Below are 27,180 nucleotides of genomic sequence, written 5' to 3' on the forward strand. Positions count from 1 at the left end.
CAGCGGGGGCCTCCGCAGGCCCAAGTTCTGCTGGCGCGTGGGAGTCGGCGTTTGAGTGCGTGGCTGTGGCTGAATGCTTTTCCCAAACCGAGAGAGCTGTTCTCTTTCCGCTTAATGCCCCAGGCCTCCATTTCCCCACCCCCCCACAGAAAGTCACGGCGCCTCCCCAAGGGCTTTGTAGGTCTCCAGGCACCGAGGCCCAGGCGCTACTGAAGAAGAGTCAGCGCTGATTTCCCAGCTGCTAAACGCACGGCTCATTACCTTTGGTAGGTTTTTAAAAAATTTATTTATTGTATTTATTTGTTTTTAGCTGTGTTGGGTCTTCGTTGCTGCGCGCGGTCTTTCTCTAGTTGCGGTGAGCGGGGGCTACTCTTCGTTGCGGTGCGTGGGCTTGTCATTGCGGTGGCCTCTCCTGTTGGGGGGCACGGCCTCCAGGCACGTGGGCTTCAGTAGTTGTGGCCCGCGGGCTCTAGAGCGTAGGCTCAGTAGTTGTGGCTCACGGGCCTAGTTGCTCTGCGGCATGTGGGATCTTCCCGGACCAGGGCCCGAACCCGTGTCCCCTGCATTAGCAGGCAGATTCTCAACCACTGCGCCACCAGGGAAGCCCAAGATACCAATTTCTTAAGCCGGGTTTCTCAGGCAAGGAACCAGAGTAATTGCATCCTCCTGGAGTCCCAAATTAACCCGTGTCCCTGAGCCAGCTCTGGAGGATTTTGAGATTTCCACTATCTTGCCCTAAAGGGTAGCAAGATAGTGGAGGAAAACTTGACCTTATTATTACTAACGATTGTGGAACAAACAGAAATACATATTTTTATTAGTTTCCTATTTATATTCTTAATAAGCCGTTCAGGTATACCAAAATGTAGCGGACGGTGGTAGTCCAGTGCGAAATTTTATGCCACTGAGGAAGATGGCTGGTAACTTAGAGTGTGAATACGAATCTGCTGTGATTATTTGTACCTTGAACCATTGACTTAGAAATCTTACTTCAGTGAGGCTTATCCTGACCACCCTTTAAAAAAAGTTTAACCTACCCTCTACTCCCAGCCATCCTTCTTACCTCCTTGAAGGTGTTTTTTTGTTTTGTTTCTGTTTTCTCCATTGCACTTTTTAGTCTGTAATACGAAGTGTAATTTACTTATTTATGATAGCTCTGGTTTATTATTTGTCTGTCCCACACTAGAGTTAAGCTCCATGAAGGCAGGAACTGTTTTTTTCCTGCTTACTAATGTATTTCAGAGACCTAGAACAATTTTGGCTCATAGGAGGTGCTCAATAAGTAATTTATTGAATGAATGAAAAACTGGATATGTTATTTTCCAAAGACCATAAGTAGAGCCCAGAGTGAGCTTGCCCTGATTGCCATGACCTATATGGAACACAGTTTTATGGGAAGTCCTGGTTGGCGAAGACAGCAAGTCAACCAGTGTTTATGGAATACCTGTTCTACCCCAAGTGATAACTTTCCACATTCCTCAGAAATTAGCATCCGTTCTCCATGAAATATTCTGATACTTTTTAAGGCGTCTTAAACCTTTGGGGTTCCTTGGGCAGGACCTATGTGGTTCGTCTCCATGGCATCTCTTATCTCGATATGCACATACCAGACAATAAATATTTGTTGAAAGAGCAAAGGAGCTAACTGGGTTAAGGCATTAGGTCACTTGGGAATTCAGTTAATTATCACATGAATAGTATTTGTTTTATGGAATTATGGTCCACAATAGTAGGATTTTGCAAACTGGGGCTATTTCTCTGAAGGATTTATAAGGTTTTTATGATACATTTTTGGGTCTTCCTTTCAGTGATCCTCTGAAAAATGAACTTACACATATTCTGGGCTGTCTGGATAACCAAATACTGATGGGAGGTTTTGGTGTGCCTGTTTGTTTTTGTGTCTCGTTTGAGCATGTTAGCACTAGGTAACGTAGTACATACTTTGTCACAGGTTAATAAGAACAGAGGCAGCTTTAAAAAGTAAATGATTTATTCACTGTAGATGAAACCCAAATGACATTAAGCCACTCTGTTAGAAGCTTTCACAGTAGTTTAAAAGGAGAAAAGAGATGAGAAAAATGAGTCATAACATGTGGTAAAACAGGCTTGCTGAACTAGCAGTTGGTACCATATTTCTTTTCTGAGAGGTAATTTAGTTCAGCAAAACATAATCATTGGTGTTTTTAAAGTAATTTTTTAAATTTAAAAATTGTTGGCTTTACAGTTTTTCATTTGTTTTGCTATTTTGTGTGTGTGTGTTTTGTAGCTAGAAAACCTATAATATAAGGAATTTGAGCCCACCTTTATGTTTGTACATATTTAATAATATCATAATGAAAATAGTTTAAGTTGGGGACATGGGACCTTGAAAATGTGTTTTTACATTTAGTGAGTTTTAGTGGAGTGTGTATGCTTTACTCAACCTGGTGAAAAAAAAGTCATTGTTGGGCTTCCCTGGTGGCGCAGTGGTTGAGAGTCCGCCTGCCAATGCAGGGGACACGGGTTCGAGCCCTGGTCTGGGAAGATCCCACATGCTGCGGAGCGACTGGGCCCGTGAGCCACAACTACTGAGCCTGCGCATCTGGAGCCTGTGCTCCGCAACAAGAGAGGCCATGATGGTGAGAGGCCCGCGCACCGTGATGAAGAGTGGCCCCCGCTTGCCACAACTAGAGAAAGCCCTCGCACAGAAACGAAGACCCAACACAGCCATAAATAAATTAAAAAAAAAAAAAAAAAAAAGTCATTGTAGAGCTTTGGGCTTCAGGGCCAGTCCCCAGAATATTTATTTCAAGTAAGTCCAGGTGCGATAGTTCAGTGTAGGACAGATAGGTCTGTTACTGCTGGTGCTAGGGGTGCTACTGCTGGTGAAAAATAGAAGAGAGTGATCTTAGGAAAATATAGGGAGATTGGTTGGCAAATATGGGGGAATTTTAGGTGAAGTTGGAGCTTTCTTTGAAATTTTATTTTTGGCTCTGAATTTGTGAGTTCTCTTTCTTAGTGACCTTTCTCAAATGGGTAAGTGAAATGCAGTGTTTTTATTTCTAGATTTAAAAGAGTAAACACTGAACGGCACTTCTGTGGATGGTGCAAATCTGTTCAGTGTGGAACACTGGAAGACCTAAAGAACTGCTTAAAGTCATTGTGATAGAAGATCAGAGGAAAGAGATACTTATTTTCTGATACTGTCTTCCCCTCTTAACTCATTTCCCAGCCCCCTTGCCCCAGCCTTCCCATCCCAGGCCCTGCATTGGGAAATAGGAGTAGAAAGAAATAAGGGCTTTTTAAAAAATTTACTTTAATAGAAGGGGTACTGGGAGCAGGTGTTATTTCAGAGTCGACTTTGCTACCACGTCCAGAGTAATACTGTCCGGAGTTCAGTCAATCAGCAAATATTTATTGAACACCTACTGTGTGCCAGGCATTATCCAGGGAGCTGAAACAGTGAACAATACAGAGTCCCTGCTTTCGGACTTACATAAAGCTAATACTTTCTGATTCTGTTCTATTCTGTCTCTTATCTACACTCGGTACACTTTAGATGAATATGAGTGGGCAATTTGAAGAATTTTAGTGCATTCTTTATGCTGATTTGGCTGATTTCTAGGGTAGAATACAGAGTTAGATATTGTAAAGGCTCAAATTAATTTGTTCTTTTTGTCTTTCTCTGTTTTAAGGGGTGTCATGAAAGTTGACATAAATCTTCAGAAGGTGGACATTGACCAATGTTCAAGTGATGGCTGGTTTTCAGGAACTCACAAATGTCACCTTAACAATTCAGAGGTAAGAACATGGATATAAAGTTCTCTGAAATCAGAAGCTCAGAAATATAATACTTTTGAATATATTGTATTTGTGTGGGTAGGTGAATAAGAGGCATCTTACTGGGAAAAAAATCTCCTATGCAGGTCTGAATGTTGCCAAATGAACTGAAAGAGGAGTAGAAAATGAAATTTGTGCAGAATAACTGTTCATTTGGGGACTAAGAGAAGGCTGAAACTAAAATTATGTCTGAAGTTTGGCTTTAGTCAAAGGCTGACCCTATTGTTCAAAATGGGCTGGAAATTAAAATAGCCCTGAAGTGAGAAACCAGTCCCAAGAGGGGTCAATCAAATTATGCACATTTTTATGGAATATGATGCTTGTTGAAACATTGATGGTATTTGTTCAGACACCCTGCCATCTGCTAGAAAAGCAATAGAGAAAGTATGGCTAGGAGATTTTGAAAAAAAGGAGAAAACTGTACACAGGAAACTGAAACAGAAATGTGTGTATTTGGTGTGTTTTTTCCAATTTGCAGTTCCTATCCATACTTGATTTCATGGAACTCTGTTTGGTAAGGGACAGGCAGAGAGATCATACTTCTGGAAATAAGGCTGTCACTTGTCTTTTTTTTTTTAATTATTTTTTTTATTGAATGAAAGATTCTTTAAATTCTGTAGTGCTTTACAATTTTCAAGTTTCACACAGTTGATTTCATATAATCCCATAATAACCCTTTTTTCCCCTCTACCCCTATATTGCCCCTCTCTCCTTTCCCTCTCTCCACTGGTAACCACTAGTTTGTTCTCTATGTCTGTGAGTCTGCTTCTTTTTTATTATATTCACTAGTCTGTTGTATTTTTTAGATTCCACATATAAGTGATATCATACAGTATTTGTCTTTCCCTGCCTGACTTATTACACTTAGCATAATGCCCTCCAGGTTCAAACATGTTGCTGCAAATGGCAGTATTTCATTCTTTTTATGGCTATGTAGTATTACATTGTGTGTGTGTGTGTGTGTGTGTGTGTGTGTGTGTGTGTATGTATATGTATACACGTACATACACACCACATCTTCTGTATTCATTCATCTGTTGATGGACACTTAGGTTGCTTCCATACCTTGGCAATTGTAAATAATGCTGCTATGAGCATTGGGGTGCGTGTATCTTTTCAAGTTAGTGTCACTTGTCTTTTGTAGTTTCAGAGATGACATGTGATGACATCCTCATTTCATTTTCAGTAATCTATCTCTGAGGTCCCAAAATGCTCTGAAACAAATGTACAATAAAGCTCCTGACCTTAAGTACTTGGGCTATCTCAACTTTCCATGAATTTATGAGGAAAGTCAGCTTGATTTATTTAAAATAGGGAATATTCCCATAAATGTAGTAATCTACATGTTCAATTTGAATTTTTGCCACATACTCCCGCAGCCCACCACTACCCAATTTTCCACAGTTCCCCACATCCCCCTACATTCCATGCACACCTCCACCTGCCCTCCATACTTCCCACCACAATATCCCTCAATCCTCCCACCCTCGATGAAACCCCCCAAATCCCCCACATCCCCCTAAGCCCATCGCACATCCCCACCGTGTTTCCATGACCCCCCTCTTCCTCTGTACCCCACACATCCCCACTCCCACATCTCCATACACCTCCACGTAGCCAACCCTCTGCACAGCCTTCACTTCCTTCACTCCCTGCCCCCAAATTGGGACCCAGTTATGTCAATGAAATGTTTCTGTCTTGTCAAGACACAGAGGTCAAGATCCTCTTTTCACCTCCCTTCACTGTTTGTTCCTATGGTTTTGAACTTTTCTGAGTTCCCACTTCCCTTTGGATGGTTCTGGCATTTCTAAAGATATGAATTTCAGTCACTGATTTGGTAAATATCTTTAGCCTGATTATTATCTCCATGCCAGTGGCATATAGCTACAAAGCTTTGTCTTTTAGCCAGAGTGGAATTTTTTCTGCCTGGGTGTCATATTGTGGATATTGATCTGTATGTGCTCATTTCTGTATAGCCTTGTTTCAGTGGTGCTCCTGGGTGGTTCAATAAACAGTCTGTCTAGAAACAAGGAGATATTTTTTTATCAGTCTGTTACAGTTGCTGCTTGCCTCTAATTATCTTGTTGTAGTTTTTTTTCCATATAGCACATCTATGTATTTGACTAGATGGTCTTATTGGGTGGCCTTTTGGAAGATTGATTTATTTTCATTGCATCAGGATTATCAATTTTCTGAGGGTTGTGTCTTTTTAAAGCTTTCAAATAAAGCTAAGTTACTTCAAGATAAAATATTATCCTCTATTCTGGTAAATAAAGATTAGAGTGAATGTGTAACTTTTGGCTGTATATATGGGAGCATTGCATTTATTCAATTCCTATAGGAAAAAAACAGAAAAACATACCCTGTAAGACAACCAACAGTTCAGTGAATCTCATTTGAAAATGTTGTACAAAGAGGTTCAATGATCAAAAAATAACATCAACAAACACTGAATTTACAAAATGCATGTTTTGAAAACTCTGGATCCCTCGACCCCTTTACTTGCCCAGGTCCTAGGGTTAGGAGTCGAGATCTTGGTGTCCTAGGCTGGGCCCCTGAGGCCCTTGGTGGGTAGTCTGATTGACACAGGGCTGGCCTGGAACTTCTCTAAGGTTCTGGAGTTGGTGCTGGTCACTCTAGGTACCTGCCGCCAGTCCATACCACATCCTCAGACTCGGGACCATCAGTGGTCTTTCAGTCCTTCCCTGTAGTGATGTGAATTGGAGACTAGGAACTGGCTTCTACTGATGTTTTTACTGCTTGGGAAACAGAGAGAAAAGCCCTTGTTCAGGGCGTTTTTCATCTGCACTGGCTTGCCTTTGTCCCTTGTCACCGATTTTCTGTCACAGACCCCAAGGATCATTGTGTAAACCAGCTTGTTTTGGGACGTATCTACCACGATTCGTATTTGTAGGGTGTAGGGGCCTGTCTATGAAAATCCACATCGCTAGAAACAGACACTCATCGTGTTTACTGGGTTTTATTTTGCCAATATTTAACACTCTTCTCTTGTAAATACCACAGGGAGTTACAAATTTCAAAGTTATAATTGAGGCAAACTTTTCACTTAAAATTTTTTTTCCAGTGTGTTGGCTTTTCAGCCTCTAAGGTATCTTAAACTAGTATAGCGAGTCTGATGTTGGAAACAGATAAGTGGTATGTAACCAATGAGAGAAGCCTCAGGAGCATTTTAGAAAGGCATGGGATGGTTTGTGAGGAGAATAAATTCTCAAGTTTGGGTTGTTATCGAGTCTAGGAGGCCAATAAGTATTTTTTGAAGGGCATAGTAAATTGAGATCTGAGTCGACACCCTGAACTGGATTGCAGGATTATTCTGGCTGTTTTTATGACTGATTCAGATCACTGCTACCTGGACTTGATCATGTTTTCAGTATCCATTTAAATAATTCTTGACCTATTTCATATCATTGTTTGCTTTGAGTACACAAAATCTTCTCCTACAGAATAGTTTATTAAAAACATTCAAATAAATTGATATTGCTGTTTTAAAGGTTTTCTTTTGCTTTGTTTCTATTAGAAGAATTTTTTTTTTTTTAAATACATGGCTTTAAATTTATTTATTTATTTATTTATTTAGGCTGTGGTGGGTCTTCGTTTCTGTGCGAGGGCTTTCTCTAGTTGCGGCGAGCGGGGGCCACTCTTCATCGCGGTGCGCGGGCCTCTCCCGTTGTGGAGCACAGGCTCCAGACGCGCAGGCTCAGCAGTTGTGGCTCACGGGCCTAGCCGCTCCGTGGCATGTGGGATCTTCCCGGACCGGGGCACGAACCCGTGTCCCCTGCATTGGCAGGCAGATTCTCAACCACTGCGCCACCAGGGAAGCCCCTAGAAGAATTTTTAAAATCACTATTTAAAGTAGGAAACATGAGGACAGTGGCCTTGAAACTTTTTGATTGTATTCTATTAGTAAAAATGCTTTAAGAATTCACCAATGTTATTTGTATATTTTTTATTCTATAAAGTCTATGCATCTTTTGTTATACATTCTGTATATTATAAATCAGAAAACTTAATTGGGTTGAGATAAATATAAAATATGGTTTTAATGTAGATTATATTTTATAAAAATAAATGTATCTTTAATGAGAGCAATGTAATTGACTGACTTACAGTCTTTGAAAAATTTTCAGTGACAGTGTTATGATTGATGATGCTTCGTCATTTAAAAAAAATCTTAGTTTAGTCATTTGCAGAGACGTGGATGGATCTAGAGACGGTCATACAAAGTGAAGTAAGTCAGAAAGAGAAAAACAAATATCATATATATTAACGCATATATGTGGAATCTGAAATAATTGGTATAGACGGTCTTTGTAAATAGATGATTTACAAAGCAGAAATAGAGACAGATGTAGAGAACTAATGTATGGATACGAAGGGGGAAAGGCGGGGGGTGGGATGAATTGGGAGATTGATACTATGTATAAAATAGATAACTAGGGCTTCCCTGGTGGTGCAGTGGTTGAGAGTCTGCCTGCCAGTGCGGGGGACTCGGGTTCGGGCCCTGGTCTGGGAGGATCCCACATGCCGCGGAGCGGCTGGGCCCGTGAGCCACAATTGCCGAGCCTGCGCGTCTGGAGCCTGTGCTCCGTAATAACAGAGGCCGCGATAGTGAGAGGCCCGCGCACCGCGATGAAGAGTGGCCCCCGCTTGCCACAACTGGAGAAAGCCCTCGCGCAGAAACGAAGACCCAACACAGCCATAAAAAAAAAAAAAAAAAAAAAAATAGATAACTAATGAGAACCTACTGTATAGCACAGGGAATGCTGCTCGAAGCTCTGTGGTGACCTAAATGGGAAGGAAATCCAAAAAAGAGGGGATATATGTATAGCTGATTCACTTTGCTGTACAGCAGAAACTAACACAACATTGTAAAGCAACTATACTGCAATAAAAATTAAAAACAAACAAACAAAATCTTAGTTTAATACTTAGTAATACAATGATTCAGAAGTCTAAGTTCAGTTTATTTTTATATTTAGTTTCAATGTTTGTCATAGTTGAAAATATGCCTCACAAGGATATGTCAATCCCAACTGAAGAAATAAATTGTTGACTATATTTTCTAAATAACAGTGTTCATTTCTCAGTTCCATCTACCAATTTTGCCAAGGTTTTTTTAGAAATACAGCTGGGAGTTTTTCATCTTACCTGAAGTCAGCTGGTCCCTACTAATTGGAAAGCTGGGCATTTTAATATTTTAAAAGAATAGGTTAAAAATCCACTCAGACTTTCATGGGGAATATTTTCAAACAGATTAGGAAATTTTATTTCCAAGTTTAAACTGTATGGCTATGTGAGTATTTATAGTTTTTGGCAACAAAACCCACATAACTCTGAAAATATTTCCAAATATCCATTTTCAAAATGCTCACTTCAAAAGGCTTTCACATGGATTATTGAAGTGTCACATTTACTTTGAAGGAAGAGCTTATATATTAAAAAAAAAACACCTGCTACATAGACACTACTGACATCCACTTGTCATAGAGCAGGTCAGCAAATTTAGAACATTTGCCTTTTTTGTAAACAGCAATGCATAACTAATCTTCGAGTTTAGAAGCAAATAGTTCACTCTGATAATCAGAAAATCTTTGTGTGGGAAAAGGTTTTCCAGGTCACACACCATCTTATTATGAAGGGTTGTAAATATTTTACAATTTAAAATAATATACTCTGTAAATCCATGTAGATGGTCAAATATAAAAGGTAATACATTGAAATGTGAAAGCAAATATAGGAACCAAGTAACCACTGTCAATATTTCTGTCTTAAAACTCCCAGTTTTACCTCAGGTGCCTTATCAGTATTATGGTCATATGAAATGTGGAGTGAGTGAAGGCATTAATGTCAATCCAAGTCTTAAATATTACTAAAGCTAAATTTATTTCTTATTTTTTAAATTAAAAGAGTTAAATATAAATAGAACTTTTGTATTTTTTTCCCACATGTGTCCTCTGCTTTGGAGACCACTTCTTGAGGTTATCAGATTCACTGTTCTACCCAGAATCACGGGAATGGTTTTGTTGTCAGCTCAGCCAGTGGTTTTATATAGCGATAAGATAATTTTTGGATATCTCTTCTTTTCTATTGAATGCACTGAATGAGAGTCTACGTGTAACTCCTTACTACTTCATTAGATGCAACTCAATGAATCTCTAAAGGAATTTTTTTTTTTTTAAAGAAATTCACGTTCTTTTATTTATTTATTTATTTATTTATGACTGTGTTGAGTCTTAGTCTCTGCGCGAGGGCCCTCTCCAGTCGCGGCAAGTGGGGACCACTCCTCATCGCGGTGCGCGGGCCTCTCACCATCGCGGCCTCTCTTGCTGCAGAGCACAGGCTCCAGACGCGCAGGCTCAGTAGTTGTGGCTCACGGGCCCAGTCGCTCCGCAGCATGTGGGATCTTCCCAGACCAGGGCTCGAACCCGTGTCCCCTGCATTGGCAGGCAGACCCCCAACCACTGCGCCACCAGGGAAGCCCAAGAAATATTTTTAAAAAGTTAAAATATAGGAAAGGATATAATTTAGTACACAAGAAAAGAAATTTAATGCAAAAGTCTAAAGAAAGCAGAAGGAATTAATCATTTTCTTTTGAAAGCCCTCTTACATACAGAACATAGCTTAATCATTTGGCTATGGCAGGATTTAGAGTACTTTTCTAGAGCTCTTTTATTTAATTCAATTTCTGATTGAGTGAAATTGTTTAGAAACCGTTGTATATTAGTTTTCATCTTGTGGCTGAAATCTCAACATTGCTCTTCTTTTCTCTAGAAAGGTTCTGCATTACAAATGTTGTTGTTCACCTGTCTCTAGAACTGTGCTGTTCAATGTGAGAACCACAGGCTACATATGGCTACTGAAATGAAAATCAATTAAAATTAAACAAAATTAAGAATTCAGGTCCTTAGCCTCATTAACCTGATTTGAAATATATAGTAGCCACATGGAACCATTGGACACTGGACAATTAGTGGACAAGCTGGGCTCTTGAATATGGCCTAGCTTATAGTGTAGTCAAACCACACAAACTATTGAAACCTTTCAAATGCCTGAATTTCCTTATATGGGTGAATCAGTAACATTGCCTTTAAATTCACTAAGGGACACTTAAGGACAAACTTGAAATGAATTTTGGCTTACGTAATCATTCTTATGATCTACTGTGTTAACTCAATTGAAAATAAGTAATGATAAACCTGCAAACTATTTTTAATGCCATTATTTTACACTGAAAACTGTAAAAAAATCTTCCAGTAAATGGCGAAAAGTAAATACTGGTAATCTTCTAGACATTTAAATTTCCACTGAGTTTGTAGTAAAACTTCTGTTTTCTCTCATTACCAATACAAAATGTGATTAATGTGAAATCACACTCTTCTGCTAAGATGTAGGGCAGTGATCAGGTGTTCACTGGTGCCTAGCACAGTGCCTGGTACATATATTGAATTAATGGAGGCAACCTGCTCTGTGGGTAGATGGCCTCCTTATAATAATATATAGTTATTGCTTTTGATTTCTCCCACTGGAATTGCTCAGAATAAAGTTAAACTTTTTTTTTTTCTTCACAGCAGCCACTCAGATATTTGAAGACCGCTGTCAGCCTGCTTCTAAGTCTTTCTTTTAGGCTAAATATCTTCTGTTTCAGTCAAGTATCGTTTTACTAGGTTTAACCAAAAGAGGCCATACCACTACTGGATGACTCCCCATTTGTTTTTGAACTTGTGAAGACCTAACTTGTTTGATTTTGTTACATAGTCCTTTCTAAAATTAATGGAAAACTGATTATATTTTCAGAGTTTTCGTTATGCTCCTGAAAGTTATTTGGACTAGATATTCTGGACTTGCTCCAAAACTAGAGTTAGGAAATAGTATTCCAAAATAACTGTACTGGGGTGCCTAATAAGTCAGTTAAGGGAAAGCTGACTCTCTGTTTTTTTCAATTTTTTTTTTTAACATTTAATTTTATATTGGAGTATAGTTGATAAAGAGTGTTGTGTTAGTTTCAGGTGTACAGCGAAGTGATTCAGTTATACATATACATGTATCTATCCTTTTTCAAATTCTTGTTCAGAGCTGGCTTTCTTGTTCAGAGAAAGATGTTTCCAGCAACAGAGCAAGGGTTCACCAGTGGCTATTGCCATCTTGTGGTTGGGGGAAAGGGAGAAAGAGAGAGGGGATTTTGCAGGGCTTACAAAAACTTCATGCAACATTGGCTATATGGTTGGAGTAGGTGCCTCTTAAGTATCTTTTCAACCCGAAGGTTTTATACTTCTAGCAAACTGTAAGGGGAACAACTGAAAGGTGTTTCCATCCAAAGGCAATGCTCTGACTATCCTTGCATTGGCAATACCTTGAATTCTCACATTGCATGTGATTGTGCCTGCAAAACTTGAGATTTTCTTATTTTGCTCTATGGTAATGATAAAGCAAACTGCTATTCATCATTGGCACCTTCATTCAAGCTAGCTTATAGGATTTGATTTCCACTTAACTCATTAAGCACTTTGGCGATGGTTATGCACGACTAACACATTCTGACGGAAGTGAAGGAAAAGCCAAAACATGTTTAGTTGACTTTAGGTTGCGAATCTGGGATGATGTGAGCCAGAAAGAAGGCAATATAGAGGAGTATCATTTTTTTCTCTAATTTGCTTCTTTTGCTTATGAAGGAATCAGATACTAGATACCTTAGAGGAGAAGATAAATCCATTTTTTCCACTGTGACAAGGTCATGATATTCGGTATCTGCTCTTGAATAACACTCCTTTGTATACATTCCATGTCACTGGATTGTATCACCAACCTTCTTGAACTTGTTGACCTAATGTTGGGACCTTTGAAGTATTTGCATTAGAATGTACAAAGGGGGAGCACATCCTGTCTATTTAAGGTAAATAGACTCTTTCTCTAGATCTGTCTGTCTATCTCATGTCTATATCTCTATTTATCTGTCTGAGACAAAAAACTATTAAATCTTGATTTATAGCTTTCTACTTTATCAACTTTATGGACTACATAAAATATTTTTTTAAAAAAACCCTTACAAGATCTTATTCATAAGGTCTCTTACCAGTAGTGTAGGTAAAGACACTTTTGATAATATTTGCTAGTAATTAAGTTTTCTTTAGCCCAAGCCTGAAAAGTCTATAAGACGCCAAAAGTGAAGTGTCCCTTTGATACAAGTTTGTTTTTCAATCTCTAAGAAAATAATTATTTCATAAAAAAAAAAGACGTATCCATTTCATACTTAATTATAGTGTGAGTTATGTATTATTGTTATTCCCATTGTCTAGATGAGAAAATTAAGACTTAGAGTGGTTTAAGTAACTTGACTGAGGTCATAAATCTAGTAAATAGTATTTCAGGAATTTAACCTATAGGAAGGTACTATGGGTGACATATGATTGTTTGGAAAGAGAATCACTGACTGGTAATGGGCCATGGGCTGATACTGTTAGTCTTGTGGTTTTACCCATGCGAGTTCAGCCAAGAGGCATGCTGGAATCTTACTTAACTAATCGGTTAGGAGTATACCAATCAGGAAGAAGTGATCTAGCTCTCAGGTGGCCGAAACAAATTTCCAAGAGGGTATGGCAAGCTCACATAGAAATTTGGATTAGGATCAATATACAAGTGCTTCCATCTTACAGGTGTGTGAGTGGCAGCAGCAGAAGCTTCTTGCCAGTGGTGGTACTCTTGTTTCAATGTATGGCAGTGATTTGGGATGGTAGAAATGTCCAGTTTGAAACTGAACCCAAGGGATAAGATCCGTCTCCTTAGATAGAAGTTGGTGAGGGCTGTACACATTGTCTGGGCATCAGTTAAGAGGGCAGGTGTTAAGGAAAGGGACCTATTCCTTGCAGGGAGTTAGAATACAAATCAGAATGTAGGAATAAAACTAAGGTGAATATGGAGGATTGCAACTCATTGGGTACAGGGATGCCGAGGGGATCTACTGTGTTTATGATAATATATAAATACATTTTAGACTCTAACTATTGCTGAAGATAAACACCTAAAATACTCCCAAACTTCTCTATGATCAGGGGTTAGAATGGGGCTGAGCTTAAAGGTGGGCATATGCATATACATATGCAGCATATGCAGCTAGGCTAGGGTAGGCTGGGGCAAGGAGATTGACTTACATACAACAATGGATATGAACTCAAAGTACTAGATTTCTTGATCTTTTCAATGCGGTGAGAGAACATCTGATGAAATATGAAGTTAGTGAACAGATTTGCAGTATGTAGCTAAATTTATAATGGAGTCAATCAGGGAAAAAAAACCTCTACCTATTAAACCATTGCTTTTGTCATTTTCAGTAGCAGAAAAATTGCTACTTGTCCAATTCTAGATATGAGAGGCAATCAGAATATACAGTGAGTGCCTGAGGGTGACTTTTTAGGGGTTAAATATAGCTTTGCATCATTAGCTTATGTGGGAAAAAAATCCCATTATGACAGCAAATCAGATCTAATCTGGCACTCCCTCTGCTACAATTATATAAAATATGGTGGAAGCTTGGCAAAGCTTTCAGTGAGAAATGAGGCTACTGATGCTTGGCAGCCCCCTTTTGAGCACAGTGAAGAATCATGTTGCTTAGCTACAGCCCTTGGCTGATTTAGAAAGCTTTAACTGTATTATACAAGAGTTAAACTCTATTCTTGATTTTTTTTTTCCCTAAGAGAAAAAACCTTATTTACCACCTTCTTATTTTTGGGGTATCTTTACCAAGTCATTTACGTCTATTCACCCAGGACACGTTTCGATTTATCATTGTTTTTCCCTCCCCAGGGTTTATAGATTGAGAGAGAACAAGTGGGTGGTTGGTGATACAAGCAGAACATAAAGCATTGAAATAACTTAAATGCTTTCGCCGGCAAAGTAATGTGCAAGTGTCTATTTAAATTTTTTTTTTTTCACTTGAAGTCATTGTATTTTTCCCCTCTTTCTGCTTATTCATAGTTTGAGTTGCTATTGTCTTTATAATGCACAAGAATGTATAACATTTAATTATATTTTTGTATTTCAAAATGTAAAGTGACATAGGTGTATGGAAAAGCATAGGGAGCAGTGAATGAAACAGGAGTGTGTGGGCTGGAATTGGAACCAAAACACTGAAAACAGAAGGATTAAGGGGAAAAACAAAGAAGAACTGTAAATGGAGAGGTTCACAGCAATTATTGTACATGAAGTAGAAAAGTGTAAAGGGGGAAATGTCAGATGTGTCAGAGACCATTTCAATGGGATAAAAATACTCAAGGACTCTTAAGTCTGGAGGAGATTCTAAGAGGCTTTTGGTTCATGCTGTCTCCAGAAGGAATATTTTTTATACTGTTCTAAATATGTAGATATCCACTTATTTTTATAGCTCTTCGGGAAAGAGAGCTGTCCCTAAGCAATGCTTTCTAACATCTTACCATAATTATTGTAATGAAGTAGAGCCATGACCTAATCTCAATTATGTAATTATTCAGTAGATTTTACTATTGACTTGTCAGTACAATCTGTTTTATACATGCAAAAACAATTTTTCCTGCTTTACAGTTCCCTGATTACCTGCAGGAAAGCCTATAGAGTTGATTCTATATTTACATTCAGAAATAGGATAATGGTTAATTGTCTCTACAGGCTTGGCTCCATCATGATTCTAATTCTGTTGAGCCCCGATTTCATAGACTTAGAAGCTAAACCACTTCGTTTATGGGTTTTGTTTTTATGCTGGTCTGCAAATCACCTTCATTTGCCACCTTTTAAAATATGTTTGTGTAATATCATCATTTTCAAAGTGTGATCCTGGAACCCCTCAAGTGAGGACCCCTGGGGGTCCTCAAGACCCTATTAAGGAAGCCAGTGAAGTTAAACCTGTGAAGAAACCTGTTCATAATAACTTTCATATTAATTCAGAGACATTATTTGCCTTTTGAACTCTATTCTCATGGGTGTACAGAGGCTTCATAAGATCTCATATAGAAACAGGTTGAATGCAGAAAGGAATATGAGAATCTAGTTGTCTTCTAATAAGCCAGACTTTAAGGAGATTTGCAGAAATGTAAAACAATGATACTCTTCTTGCTAAGGTTTTTTTTTTTTTTTAAATGAATAGCCCAGTTTGCTTTTTTTTTTTTTTAAAGAAATTCACGTTCTTTTATTTATTTATTTATTTATTTATTTATGACTGTGTTGAGTCTTCGTTTCTGTGCGAGGGCTTTCTCTAGTTGCGGCAAGTGGGGACCACTCCTCATCGCCGTGCGCGGGCCTCTCACCATCGCGGCCTCTCTTGTTGCGGAGCACAGGCTCCAGACGCGCAGGCTCAGTAATTGTGGCTCACGGGCCCAGTTGCTCCGTGGCATGTGGGATCTTCCCAGACCAGGGCTCAAACCCGTGTCCCCTGCATTGGCAGGCAGACTCTCAACCACTGCGCCACCAGGGAAGCCCTCATAAGTTTTTTATTTTTGGAAAATACTGTTATTTTTCATAAATACATTATTTATGTTAACATGTAATGAGCTTATCGCTGTTTTAAAATGAATTAATAAATATTTTGGAAATTTCTCCATTTAATATTTAAGATGGTAGATAACAATGGATATAACCAACATAAATAAAAGCTCTTTGATATTCTCAATAATTTTCAAGAGTGTAAAGGGGTCCCAAGATCAAAAATTTGAGAGGTCCAATCTGGTCTGTTTCTCAGCTCCTGCATGATTCTGACCTTGACTCCACTTCCTGGTTTCTATGCTTTCTCTCCCTTACTTTGATGATTCTACTGACAGATTTCTGTATCCCACTTCTCCCCTCCATCTTCCCTCCTGATAATTTCAGCCTCAGACTCCACTGAACCTTTAGCGTAGTGTCATTAGAATTGGTGGATGACAGAAGGACAGTGATCACATTAGTTTGAATGGCAATCTGTCTAAAATAAAATTTCACATATTAAGTTTGATATGTATTTCTAACTATAGTGACTGCATTACAGGTAAAAATCTTCATGTATTATTTCACTTACTAGTTTGAATAAAAAAGACACTTTTAGGATTTTGATTTTGATTTCATTTTTTAACAAATTTGACCAAAACGTCAAATAGTGGAATATACCGTATTTTATCCTTTGAATTTCGTGTTGAAATTTTAAATGTAAATTAAAAGTCATTTATACACTAAAGCACATAGAACTATATAGGATTCTGCAGCCTTAAGTATGTATAAAGGCCAGTGTGTCTGTTTAGTTAGTGCCGTTTATTAATAAATGGCATATTGAAGTTATGCCTGAAAATTTTCTTCTTAAGATTGGTCTGAAATTTTACTCCTATCATGTGGTAAGCTGGTCAACAGCGATTTAAATTTTGTTTTTAATTAACGAATTGCAGATTCGGTAAACATCATTTTTTTTTTTCTGTTCAGTCAAGATAGTCTTTGGACCAAATGAATACCATACATGTGTAAAATTAAAAGTGAATTTAGTATTTTATTCCTTTGTTGAAATAGAGATCCCAGAATCTTTTTTTTTAACGTGGAAGACTTCACAAAGCTTTTTTTAAACATGTTAAATATTTGGTTGACAGCTATACAATGTTTTGTTACCCCTGCAACAGTGATACATATGTTGTTGAATGAGGGTGAGTGGAAATGAAATTCTGCACCTTTTTTCCTCCGTCAGGGTTGATTAGATTTTGAATTACAAAAGTGCTTGGGGAGCTCCACTCAATACTCTGTAATGGCCTATATGGGAAAAGAATCTAAAAAAAAAGAAGAGTGGATGTATGTATATGTATAACTGATTCACTTTGCGGTACACCTGAAACTAACACAACATTGTAAATCAACTATACTCCAATAAAAATTTAAAAAAATAAAAAAAGTTTGATAGCCAGGTCTCTCTGGTGGCAATGTGTTGAGCTTTTTCCCCTTTTCCTCACTCCCACAACCAGTCACTTGTGAGTTCTTGTCAGTTCTACTTCAGTATCTCATCAATTTGTTTTCTTCCTCATTCTTTTTTTTTTCTACGGAAGTCTTTATTCTTTATTTATTAATTTTCTGATATTCATGTGATATTGCTAAATTTCCAGTTGTTTTCATTCATTTATTTATTTATTTTAACATCTTTATTGGAGTATAATTGCTTTACAATGTTGTGTTAGTTTCTGCTATATAACAAAGTGAATCACCTGTAAGTTTACATATATCCGCATATCCCCTCCCTCTTGTATCTCCCTCCCACCCTCGGTATCCAACCCCTCTAGGTGGTCACAGAGCACTGACCTGATCTCCCTGTGCAATGCAGCTGCTTCTCACTAGCTATCTATTTTACATTTGGTAGTGTATATATGTCAGTGCTACTCTCTCACTTCGTCCCAGCTTACCCTTCCCCCTCCCCATGTCCTCAAGTCCATTCTCTAGGCCTGCGTTTTTATTCCTGTCCTGCCCTTAGGTTCATCAGAACCTTTATTTTTTTTTTTTTAGATTCCATATATATGTGTTAGCATACGGTATTTGTTTTTCTCTTTCTGACTTACTTCACTCTGTACGACAGACTCTAGGTCCATCCACCTCAGTACAAATAACTCAATTTCATTTCTTTTTATGGCTGAGTAATATTCCATTGTATATATGTGCCACATCTTCTTTATCCATTCATCTGTCGATGGACACTTAGGTTGCTTCCATGTCCTGGCTATTGTGAATAGTGCTGCAATGAACATTGTGGTATATGACTCTTTTTGAATTATGGTTTTCTCAGGGTATATGCCCAGTAGTGGGATTGCTGGGTCGTGTGGTAGTTCTATTTTTAGTTTTTTAATTTAATTTAATTTATTTATTTGTTTATGGCTGTGTTGGGTCTTCGTTTCTGTGCGAGGGCTTTCTCTAGTTGTGGCAATTGGGGCCACTCTTCATCACGGTGCGCGGGCCTCTCACTATCGCGGCCTCTCTTGTTGCGGAGCACAGGCTCCAGACGCGCAGGCTCAGCAATTGTGGCTCACGGGCCTAGTCGCTCCGCGGCATGCGGGATCTTCCCAGACCAGGGCTCGAACCCGTGTCCCCTGCATTGGCAGGCAGACTCTCATCCACTGCGCCACCAGGGAAGCCCCTATTTTTAGTTTTTTAAGGAACCTCCATACTGTTCTCCATAGTGGCTGTATCAATTTACATTCCCACCAACAGTGCAAGAGGGTTGCCTTTTCTCCATACCCTCTTCAGCATTTGTTTGTAGATTTTTTGATGATGGCCATTCTGACTGGTGTGAGGTGATACCTCATTATAGTTTTGATTGGCATTTCTCTAATGATTAGTGATGTTGAGCATCCTTTCATGTGTTTGTTGGCAATCTGTATATATTCTTTGAAGAAATATCTATTTAGATCTTCTACCTATTTTTGGATTGGGTTGTTCTTTTGATATTGAGCTGCATGAGTTACTTGTATATTTTGGAGATTAATCCTTTGTCAGTTGCTTCGTTTTGCAAATATTTTGTCCCATTCTGAGGGTTGTCTTTTCATCTTGTTTATGGTTTCCTTTGCTGTGCAAAAGCTTTGAAGTTTCATTAGGTCCCATTTGTTTATTTTTGTTTTTATTTCCATTTCTCTAGGAGGTGGGTCAAAAAGGATCTTGCTGTGATTTATGTCATAGAGTGTTCTGCCTAGGTTTTCCTCTGAGAGTTTTATAGTGTCTGGCCTTACATTTAGGTCTTTAATCCATTTTGAGTTTATTTTTGTATATGGTGTTAGGAAGTGTTCTAATTTCATTCTTTTACATGTAGCTCTCAGGTTTCCCAGCGCCACTTATTGAAGAGGCTGTCTTTTCTCCATTGTATATTCTTGCCTCCTTTATCAAAGATAAGTGACCATATGTGCGTGGGTTTATCTCTGGGCTTTCTATCCTGTTCCATTGATCTATATTTCTGTTTTTGTGCCAGTACCATACTGTCTTGATTACTGTAGCTTTGTAGTATAGTCTGCAGTGACAGAGCCTGATTCCTCCAGCTCCATTTTTCTTTCTCAGGATTGCTTTGGCTGTTCAGGGTCTTTTGTGTTTCCATACAAATTGTGAAATTCTTTGTTCTAGTTCTGTGAAAAATGCCATTGGTAGTTTGATAGGGATTGCAATGAATCTGTAGATTGCTTTGGGTAGTATAGTCATTTTCACAATGTTGATTCTTCCAATCCAAGAACATGTTATATCTCTCCATCTGTTGGTATCATCTTTAATTTCTTTCATCAGAGTCTTATAGTTTTCTGCATACAAGTCTTTTGTCTCCTTAGGTAGGTTTATTCCTAGGTATTTTATTCTTTTTGTTGCAGTGGTAAATGGGAGTGTTTCCTTAATTTCTCTTTCAGATTTTTCATCGTTAGTGTATAGGAATGCAAGGGATTTCTGTGCATTAATTTTGTATCCTGCTACTTTACCAAATTCATTGATTAGCTCTAGTAGTTTTCTGGTAGCATCTTTAGGATTCTCTATGTATAGTGTCATGTCATCTGGAAACAGTGACAGCTTTACTCCTTCTTTTCCGATTTGGATTCCATTTATTTCTTTTTCTTCTCTGATTGCTGTGGCTAAAACTTTTGAAACTATGCTGAATAATAGTGGCGAGAGTGGGCAACCTTGTCTTGTTCCTGATCTTAGAGGAAGTGGTTTCAGTTTTTCAACATTTTCCAACATTTTCAATGTTGGCTGTGGGTTTGTCATATATGGCCTTTATTATGTTGAGGTAGATACCCTGTATGCCCACTTTCTGGAGAGTTTTTATCAAAAATGGGTGTTGAATTTTGTCAAAAGCTTTTTCTGCATCTATTGAAATGATCATATGGTTTTTCTCCTTCAATTTGTTAATATGGTGTATCACATTGATTGATTTGAATATATGGAAGAATCCTTGCATTCCTGGGATAAACCCCTCTTGAACATGGTGTATGATCCTTTTAATGTGCTGTTGGATTCTGTTTGCTAGTATTTTGTTGAGGATTTTCGCATCTATATTCATCAGTGATATTGGTCTTTAGTTTTCTTTTATGTGACATCTTTGTCTGGTTTTGGTATCAGGGTGATGGTGGCCTTGTAGAATGAGTTTGGGAGTGGTCCTCCCTCTGCTATATGTTGGAAGAGTTTGAGAAAGATAGGTGTTAGCGCTTCTGAAAGTGTTTGATAGAATTCACCTGTGAAGCCATCTGGTCCTGGGCTTTTGTTTGTTGGAAGATTTTTAATCACAGTTTCAATTTCAGTGCTTGTGATTGGTCTGTTCATATTTTCTGTTTCTTCCTGGTTCAGTCTTGGAAGGTTATACCTTTCTAAGAATTTGTCCATTTCTTCCAGGTTGTCCATTTTATTGGCATAGAGTTGCTTGTAGTAGTCTCTTAGGATGCTTTGTATTTCTGTGGTGTCTGTTGTAACTTCCCCTTTTTCATTTCTAATTTTATTGATTTGAGTCCTCTCCCTCTTTTTCGTGATGAGTCTGGCTAATGGTTTATCAATTTTGTTTCTCTTCTCAAAGAACCAGCTTTTAGTTTTATTGATTTTTGCATTGTTTCCTACATTTCTTCTTCATTTATTTCTGATCTGATCTTTATGATTTCTTTCCTTCTGCTAACTTTGGGGTTTTTTTGTTCTTCTTTCTCTAACTGCTTTAAGTGTAAGGTTAGGTTGTTTATTTGAGATTTTTCTTGTTTCTTGAGGTAGGATTGTATTGCTATAAACTTCCCTCTTAGAACTCCTTTGCTGCACCCCATAGGTTTTGGGTCATCGTGTTTTCATTGTCATTTGTTTCTAGGTACTTTTTGATTTCCTCTTCGATTTCTTCAGTGATCTCTTGGTTATTTAGTAGCGTATTGTTTAGACCCATGTGCTTGTATTTTTCACAGATTTTTTTCCTGTAATTGATATCTAGTGTCATAGCGTTGTGGTCAGAAAAGATACTTGATACAATTTCAGTTTTCTTAAATTTACCAAGGCTTGATTTGTGACCCAAGATATGATCTATCCTGGAGAATGTTCCATGAACACTTGAGAAGAAAGTGTATTCTTTTGTTTTTGGATGGAATGTCGTATAAGTATCAATTAAGTCCATCTTGTTTAATGTATCATTTAAAGCTTGTGTTTCCTTATTTATTTTCATTTTGGATGATCTATCCATTGGTGAAAGTGGGGTGGTAAAGTCCCCTACTATGATTGTGTTACTGTCGATTTCCCCTTTTATGGCTGTTAGCATTTGCCTTATATATTGAGGTGCTTCTATGTTGGGTGCATAAATATTTACAATTGTTACATGTTCTTCTTGGATTGTTCCCTTGATCATTATGTAGTGTCCTTCTTTGTCTCTTGTAATAGTCTTTATTTAAAGTCTATTTTGTGTGATATGAGAATTGCTACTCCAGCTTTCTTTTGATTTCCATTTGCTTGGAATATCTTTTTCCATCCCCTCACTTTCGGCCTCTATGTGTCCCTAGGTCTTAAGTGGGTCTCTTGTAGACAGCATATATACGGGCCTTGTTTTTGTATCCATTCAGCCAGTCTATGTCCTTTCGTAGGAGCATTTAATCCATTTACATTTAAGGTAATTATCGATATGTATGTTCCTATTACCATTTTCTTAATTGTTTTGGGTTTTTTTTTTGGGGGGGGAGGGGTTTGTTTTTGTAGGTCTTTTCCTTCTCTTGTGTTTCCTGCCTAGAAAAGTTCCTTTAGTGTTTGTTGTAAAGCTGGTTTGGTGGTGCTGAATTCTCTTAACTTTTTTTTTTTAATATATTTATTTTATTTATTTAATTTTTGGCTGCGTTGGGTCTTCATTGCTGCATGCAGGCTTTTATCTAGTTGTGGCTTGCGGGGACTGCTCTTCATTGCAGTGTGTGGGCTTCTCATTGTGGTGGCTTCTCTTTTTGCAGAGCACAGGCCCTGGGCACACGGGCTTCAGTAGTTGAGGCACATGGGCTCAGTAGTTGAGGCTTATGGGCTCTAGAGCGCAGGCTCAGTAGTTGTGGCGCATGTGCTTAGTTGCTCTGTGACATGTGGGATCTTCCCAGACCAGGGCTTGAACCCGTGTCCCCTGCATTGGCAGGCGGATTCTTAACTACTGCTCCACCAGGGAAGCCCAATTCTCTTAACTTTTGCTTGTCTGTAAAGGTTTTAATTTCTCTGTCAAATCTAAATGAGATACTTGCTGGGTAGAGTAATCTTGATTGTAGGTTTTTCCCTTTCATCCCTTTAAATATGTCCTGCCACTCCCTTCTGGCTTGCAGTGTTTCTGCTGTAAGATCAGCTGTTAACATTATGGGGATTCCCTTGTATGTTATTTGTTGTTTTTCCCTTGCTGCTTTTAATATTTTTACTTTGTATTTAATTTTTGATAGTTTGATTAATATGTGTCTTGGCGTGTTTCTCCTTGGATTTATCCTGTATGGGACTCTCTGTGCTTCCTGGATGTGATTGACTATTTCTTTTCCCATGTTAGGGAAGTTTTCAACTATAATGTCTGCAAATATTTTCTCAGATCGTTTCTTTTTCTCTTCTTCTTCTGGGACCCCCTACAATTCGAATGTTGGCGCGTTTAATGTTGTCCCAGAGGTCTCTGAGACTGTCCTCAATTCTTTTCATTCTTTTTTCTTTATTCTGCTCTGTGGTAGTTATTTCCACTATTTTATGTTCCAGGTCACTTATTCGTTCTTCTGTCTCAGTTATTCTGCTATTGATTCCTTCTAGAGAATTTTTCATTTCATTTATTGTGTTGTTCATCATTGTTTGTTTATACTTTAATTCTTTTAGGTCCTTGTTAAACGTTTGTTGTATTTTCTCCATTCTGTTTCCAAGATTTTGGATCATCTTTACTATCATTACTCTGAATTCTTTTTTAGGTAGACTACCTATTTCCTCTTCATTTGTTTGGTCTGGTGATTTTTACTTTGCTTCTTCATCTGCTGTGTGTTTCTCTGTCTTCTCATTTTGCTTCACTTACTGTGTTTGGAGTCTCCTTTTCACAGGCTGCAGGTTCGTAGTTCCTGTTGTTTTTGGTGTCTGCCCCCAGTGGGTAAGGTTGGTTCAGTGGGTTGTGTAGACTTCCTGGTGGAGGGGACTGGTGCCTGTGTTCTGGTGAATGAGGCTGTATCTTGTCTTTCTGATGGGCAGGACCGTGTCTGGTGGTGTGTTTTGGGGTGTCTGTGAACTTATTATGATTTTAGTCAGCCTTTCTGCTAATGGGTGGGGTTGTGTTTCTGTCTTGCTAGTTGTTTGGCATAGGGTTTTCAGCACTGGAGCTTGCTGGTCGTTGAGTGGAACTGGGTCTTAGCGTTGAGACGGAGGTCTCTGGGAGAGCTCTCGCTGATTGATGTTACGTGGGGCCGGGAGGTCTCTGGTGGACCAATGTCCTGAACATGGCTCTCCCACCTCAGAGGCTCAGGCCTGACACCTGACCGGAGCACCAAGATCCTGTCAGCCACACGGCTTTGGGAAGTCTGAGGTCTTCTGCCAGCGTTCAGTAGGTGTTCCACATGTAGATGTATTTTTGATGTATTTGTGGGGAGGAAGGTGATCTCCATGTCTTACTCTTGAAGGTTCCCCTCTTCTCTCATTGTTACTACAACTGACTTAGTTCTAGTGTTAGTTGTTTTTTGCTTGGACTTTTGTAGTACTCTCCTCCTGTCTTCAGTCTTATTCTTCTTCAATTCATTGTCTGTGCTGCTGCCAATGTGATTTTTAAAAAAATTGATGTGATTATGTTGTCCTGTATTTTTTTTTTTTTTTGATATTGTGTCACATAGTAGTTAAAAGTGCTGACTTCGGATTGAGACTGCCTGAGTTTGTTAACCTTTCTATGCCTCCAGCTTCTTTAAATGGGAATTATTCTCTGATGTATGCAAAATGCTTTGCATGTACATTCTCTATAAATATTAGCTATTTTCCATAGCACTTTATATGCTTGAAATTATTTATAATTATTTATGTCTGTCTTCTGTGCTAGACTATAAGCTCCAGCAGGGCAGAAACCACATCAGTTATGTTCATCATTGTATCTCAAGTGCCATAACAATGTCTGTAATAAAGGCACTCAACAGATATTTGCAGTTGACTGCCTAATATTCTTCAGTGACTCTCCTTAATCTCTGTGATAAAAGCCACCTCATGTACATGGCTTTCTAAATCTAAATTTCTTCTCATTCTACAATACCCGGTTACTTGTCTTTCATGATTCTACTGTGGTGTTTCATGTCTCCATGCATATATTTGCACATGCTCTTCCTTTGGAATAACATACTGTTTCTCACTTTGGCCACCTGAAAGTTCCTGCATATTCTTGGAGTCCTAGGTTTTGATCTTCTGTGACCCCTTGGCAGCCTTTTCCCCAATTCAGGCAGAGCAAGTTCTCCCTTATGTGCAGCTCTAGTACATTGTTCATATTTTAATTTTAATACCTATAATGCTGTATTAAAATGGCTTGATTACTCTTAATTACAATAGCTACTTTCATCAGATGCCTGCCCTATTATTGTGCCATATATATGTGTGTGTATACATATATATATGTATATATGTTTGTGTGTCTGTGTGTATGTATGTATGTATTGAATTTAATCCTCAAAGTAGTCCTAGAAAATACCTATTATTATTCCAATTTTACAGATGAGGGAACTGAGGCTCAGCTACTTAAAATAATTAATATAGGTTACATCTTAATTAAGAACTTGAACTGATCAGTTGCTGATGCAAGAGTACCTTGAGGCAAGGGCTATGGCCTACTCATACATCTTATTTGTATGGCTGCTCTTGTAGTTTAATTTCATGTACAATATCATATTTGTGTTATACAGTATCTCTTATGGTGACTGTTTTCATCACTGTATCACATCCATAAGAAAGATTTAGATTAATTAGATTAATTCTGCCATAGCTTGCCAGGTAGTCCATCTTCCTTTAGGAATGGAAGATTCTAGGCATAGCCTGATTACTCATCATACTCTTCCTATTATCTGAAAACCTTCTTGGATACTTAGATTGTAGGTCTAACTTTAATTTGTTTTATATTTTACTTCATTTATTTCATTTACTTATTGCAAGCAGTTCTATTAAAAATGAATAAGGGTTCAATTAAAATTATGGTTTCTTATTAGGAAACTTCTATTATCACAAATACTATAATCAACTACTATTATTTTTAGAATCAAATAAAAACTCTGTAAATGCCACAATGACTTAGTTATGTGCTTTAGTTTCTATTGTTTTTCATTTGTGATACGTGCATTTTGTAAAAAGGGTGTAAAGAATTCAGAGTAGGTGGCTCTACAAATTGACTAGTGATTATTCTCAATTCACCATTGTCAAGTATTTTTGTCACTTACCTAGATTTGAAAGAATGAATGAACACATGATGCTTTTAAAAACTGCATCTCTTTTTTTTTGAAATTAATTAATTAATTTATCTTTGGCTGTGGTGGGTCTTCGTTTCTGTGCGAGGGCTTTCTCTAGTTGTGGCAAGCGGGGGCCACTCTTCATCGCGGTGCACGGGCCTCTCACTATCGCGGCCTCTCTTGTTGCGGGGCACAGGCTCCAGACGCGCAGGCTCAGTAGTTGTGGCTCACGGGCCTAGTTGCTCCGCGGCATGTGGGATCTTCCCAGACCAGGGCTCGAACTCGTGTCCGCTGCATTAGCAGGCAGATTCTCAACCACTGCGCCACCAGGGAGGCCGCCATCTCTTTCTTTTTGACATAAAAATAGAGAGCTTTACAAATACTATTCAGCTAAATCCATATAAATTCTCCTCCACAATCAAACTACCAAATTAAAAATTAGATTTTTTTTGATAGGAAGTTTTTCAGTATGTATAAATGTGTAATTGGAAATTTGTCAATTTTTAGCCTTCCCTTCCTATCTCCCTCACCCTCTTCTGTCTTTTTCATTTGCCTGTCTTTGCTTATTTTTTAATCTCTTCTGTTTTTTTCCTTTTCCTGCCCTCTGCTCTCCTCCTTTTCTCCTTTCCTGTTCTTGTCTTTCTTTTCCTTTTTCTTTTTAAACTGTATTAATTCCCCGAAAGAAAAATGAAAGCTAGAAGTTTTAATTTCCAATAAATGTTGGGCTAAGAAATAGTGCAACTTGGGCAAAGGTTCTAGGAGTCCCGAGCATTCCTAGAGCAGTGGGTGTGTATCTTTTAAAGTATGATTATACGTTTAATATCTGTTAGTTGAGAAAACATAATAAACTAATCATTTCATTACAGTAGTCTTATATACATTTGATAAATAAGATATAAATATCAAGATATGTTTTTAGTTTAAACTAGAACAGTTTCTTGTTGTGGTTTCTTGAGCTTTTTGAGCTTCTTGAGGTGACTCCATGACTCCACAGAGGTTTATGAGCTGC

At 38.3% G+C, this 27,180-nt stretch overlaps 1 protein-coding gene across 1 annotated transcript in view; it reads left to right on the forward strand.

Annotated features, from left to right (window-relative positions):
* The window catches only part of GPR158 (G protein-coupled receptor 158), a 318,887-nt gene that overhangs the window by 26,105 nt on the left and 265,602 nt on the right, over positions 1–27,180 (forward strand). The window contains exon 2 of the mRNA XM_068538769.1: positions 3,675–3,780. Coding sequence (XP_068394870.1) covers positions 3,675–3,780 — 106 coding nt within the window. The remainder of the gene's footprint in view (positions 1–3,674; positions 3,781–27,180) is intronic.

Source organism: Eschrichtius robustus, chromosome 1 (genome assembly GCF_028021215.1).
Source record: "Eschrichtius robustus isolate mEscRob2 chromosome 1, mEscRob2.pri, whole genome shotgun sequence".
Taxonomy (NCBI): domain Eukaryota; kingdom Metazoa; phylum Chordata; class Mammalia; order Artiodactyla; family Eschrichtiidae; genus Eschrichtius; species Eschrichtius robustus.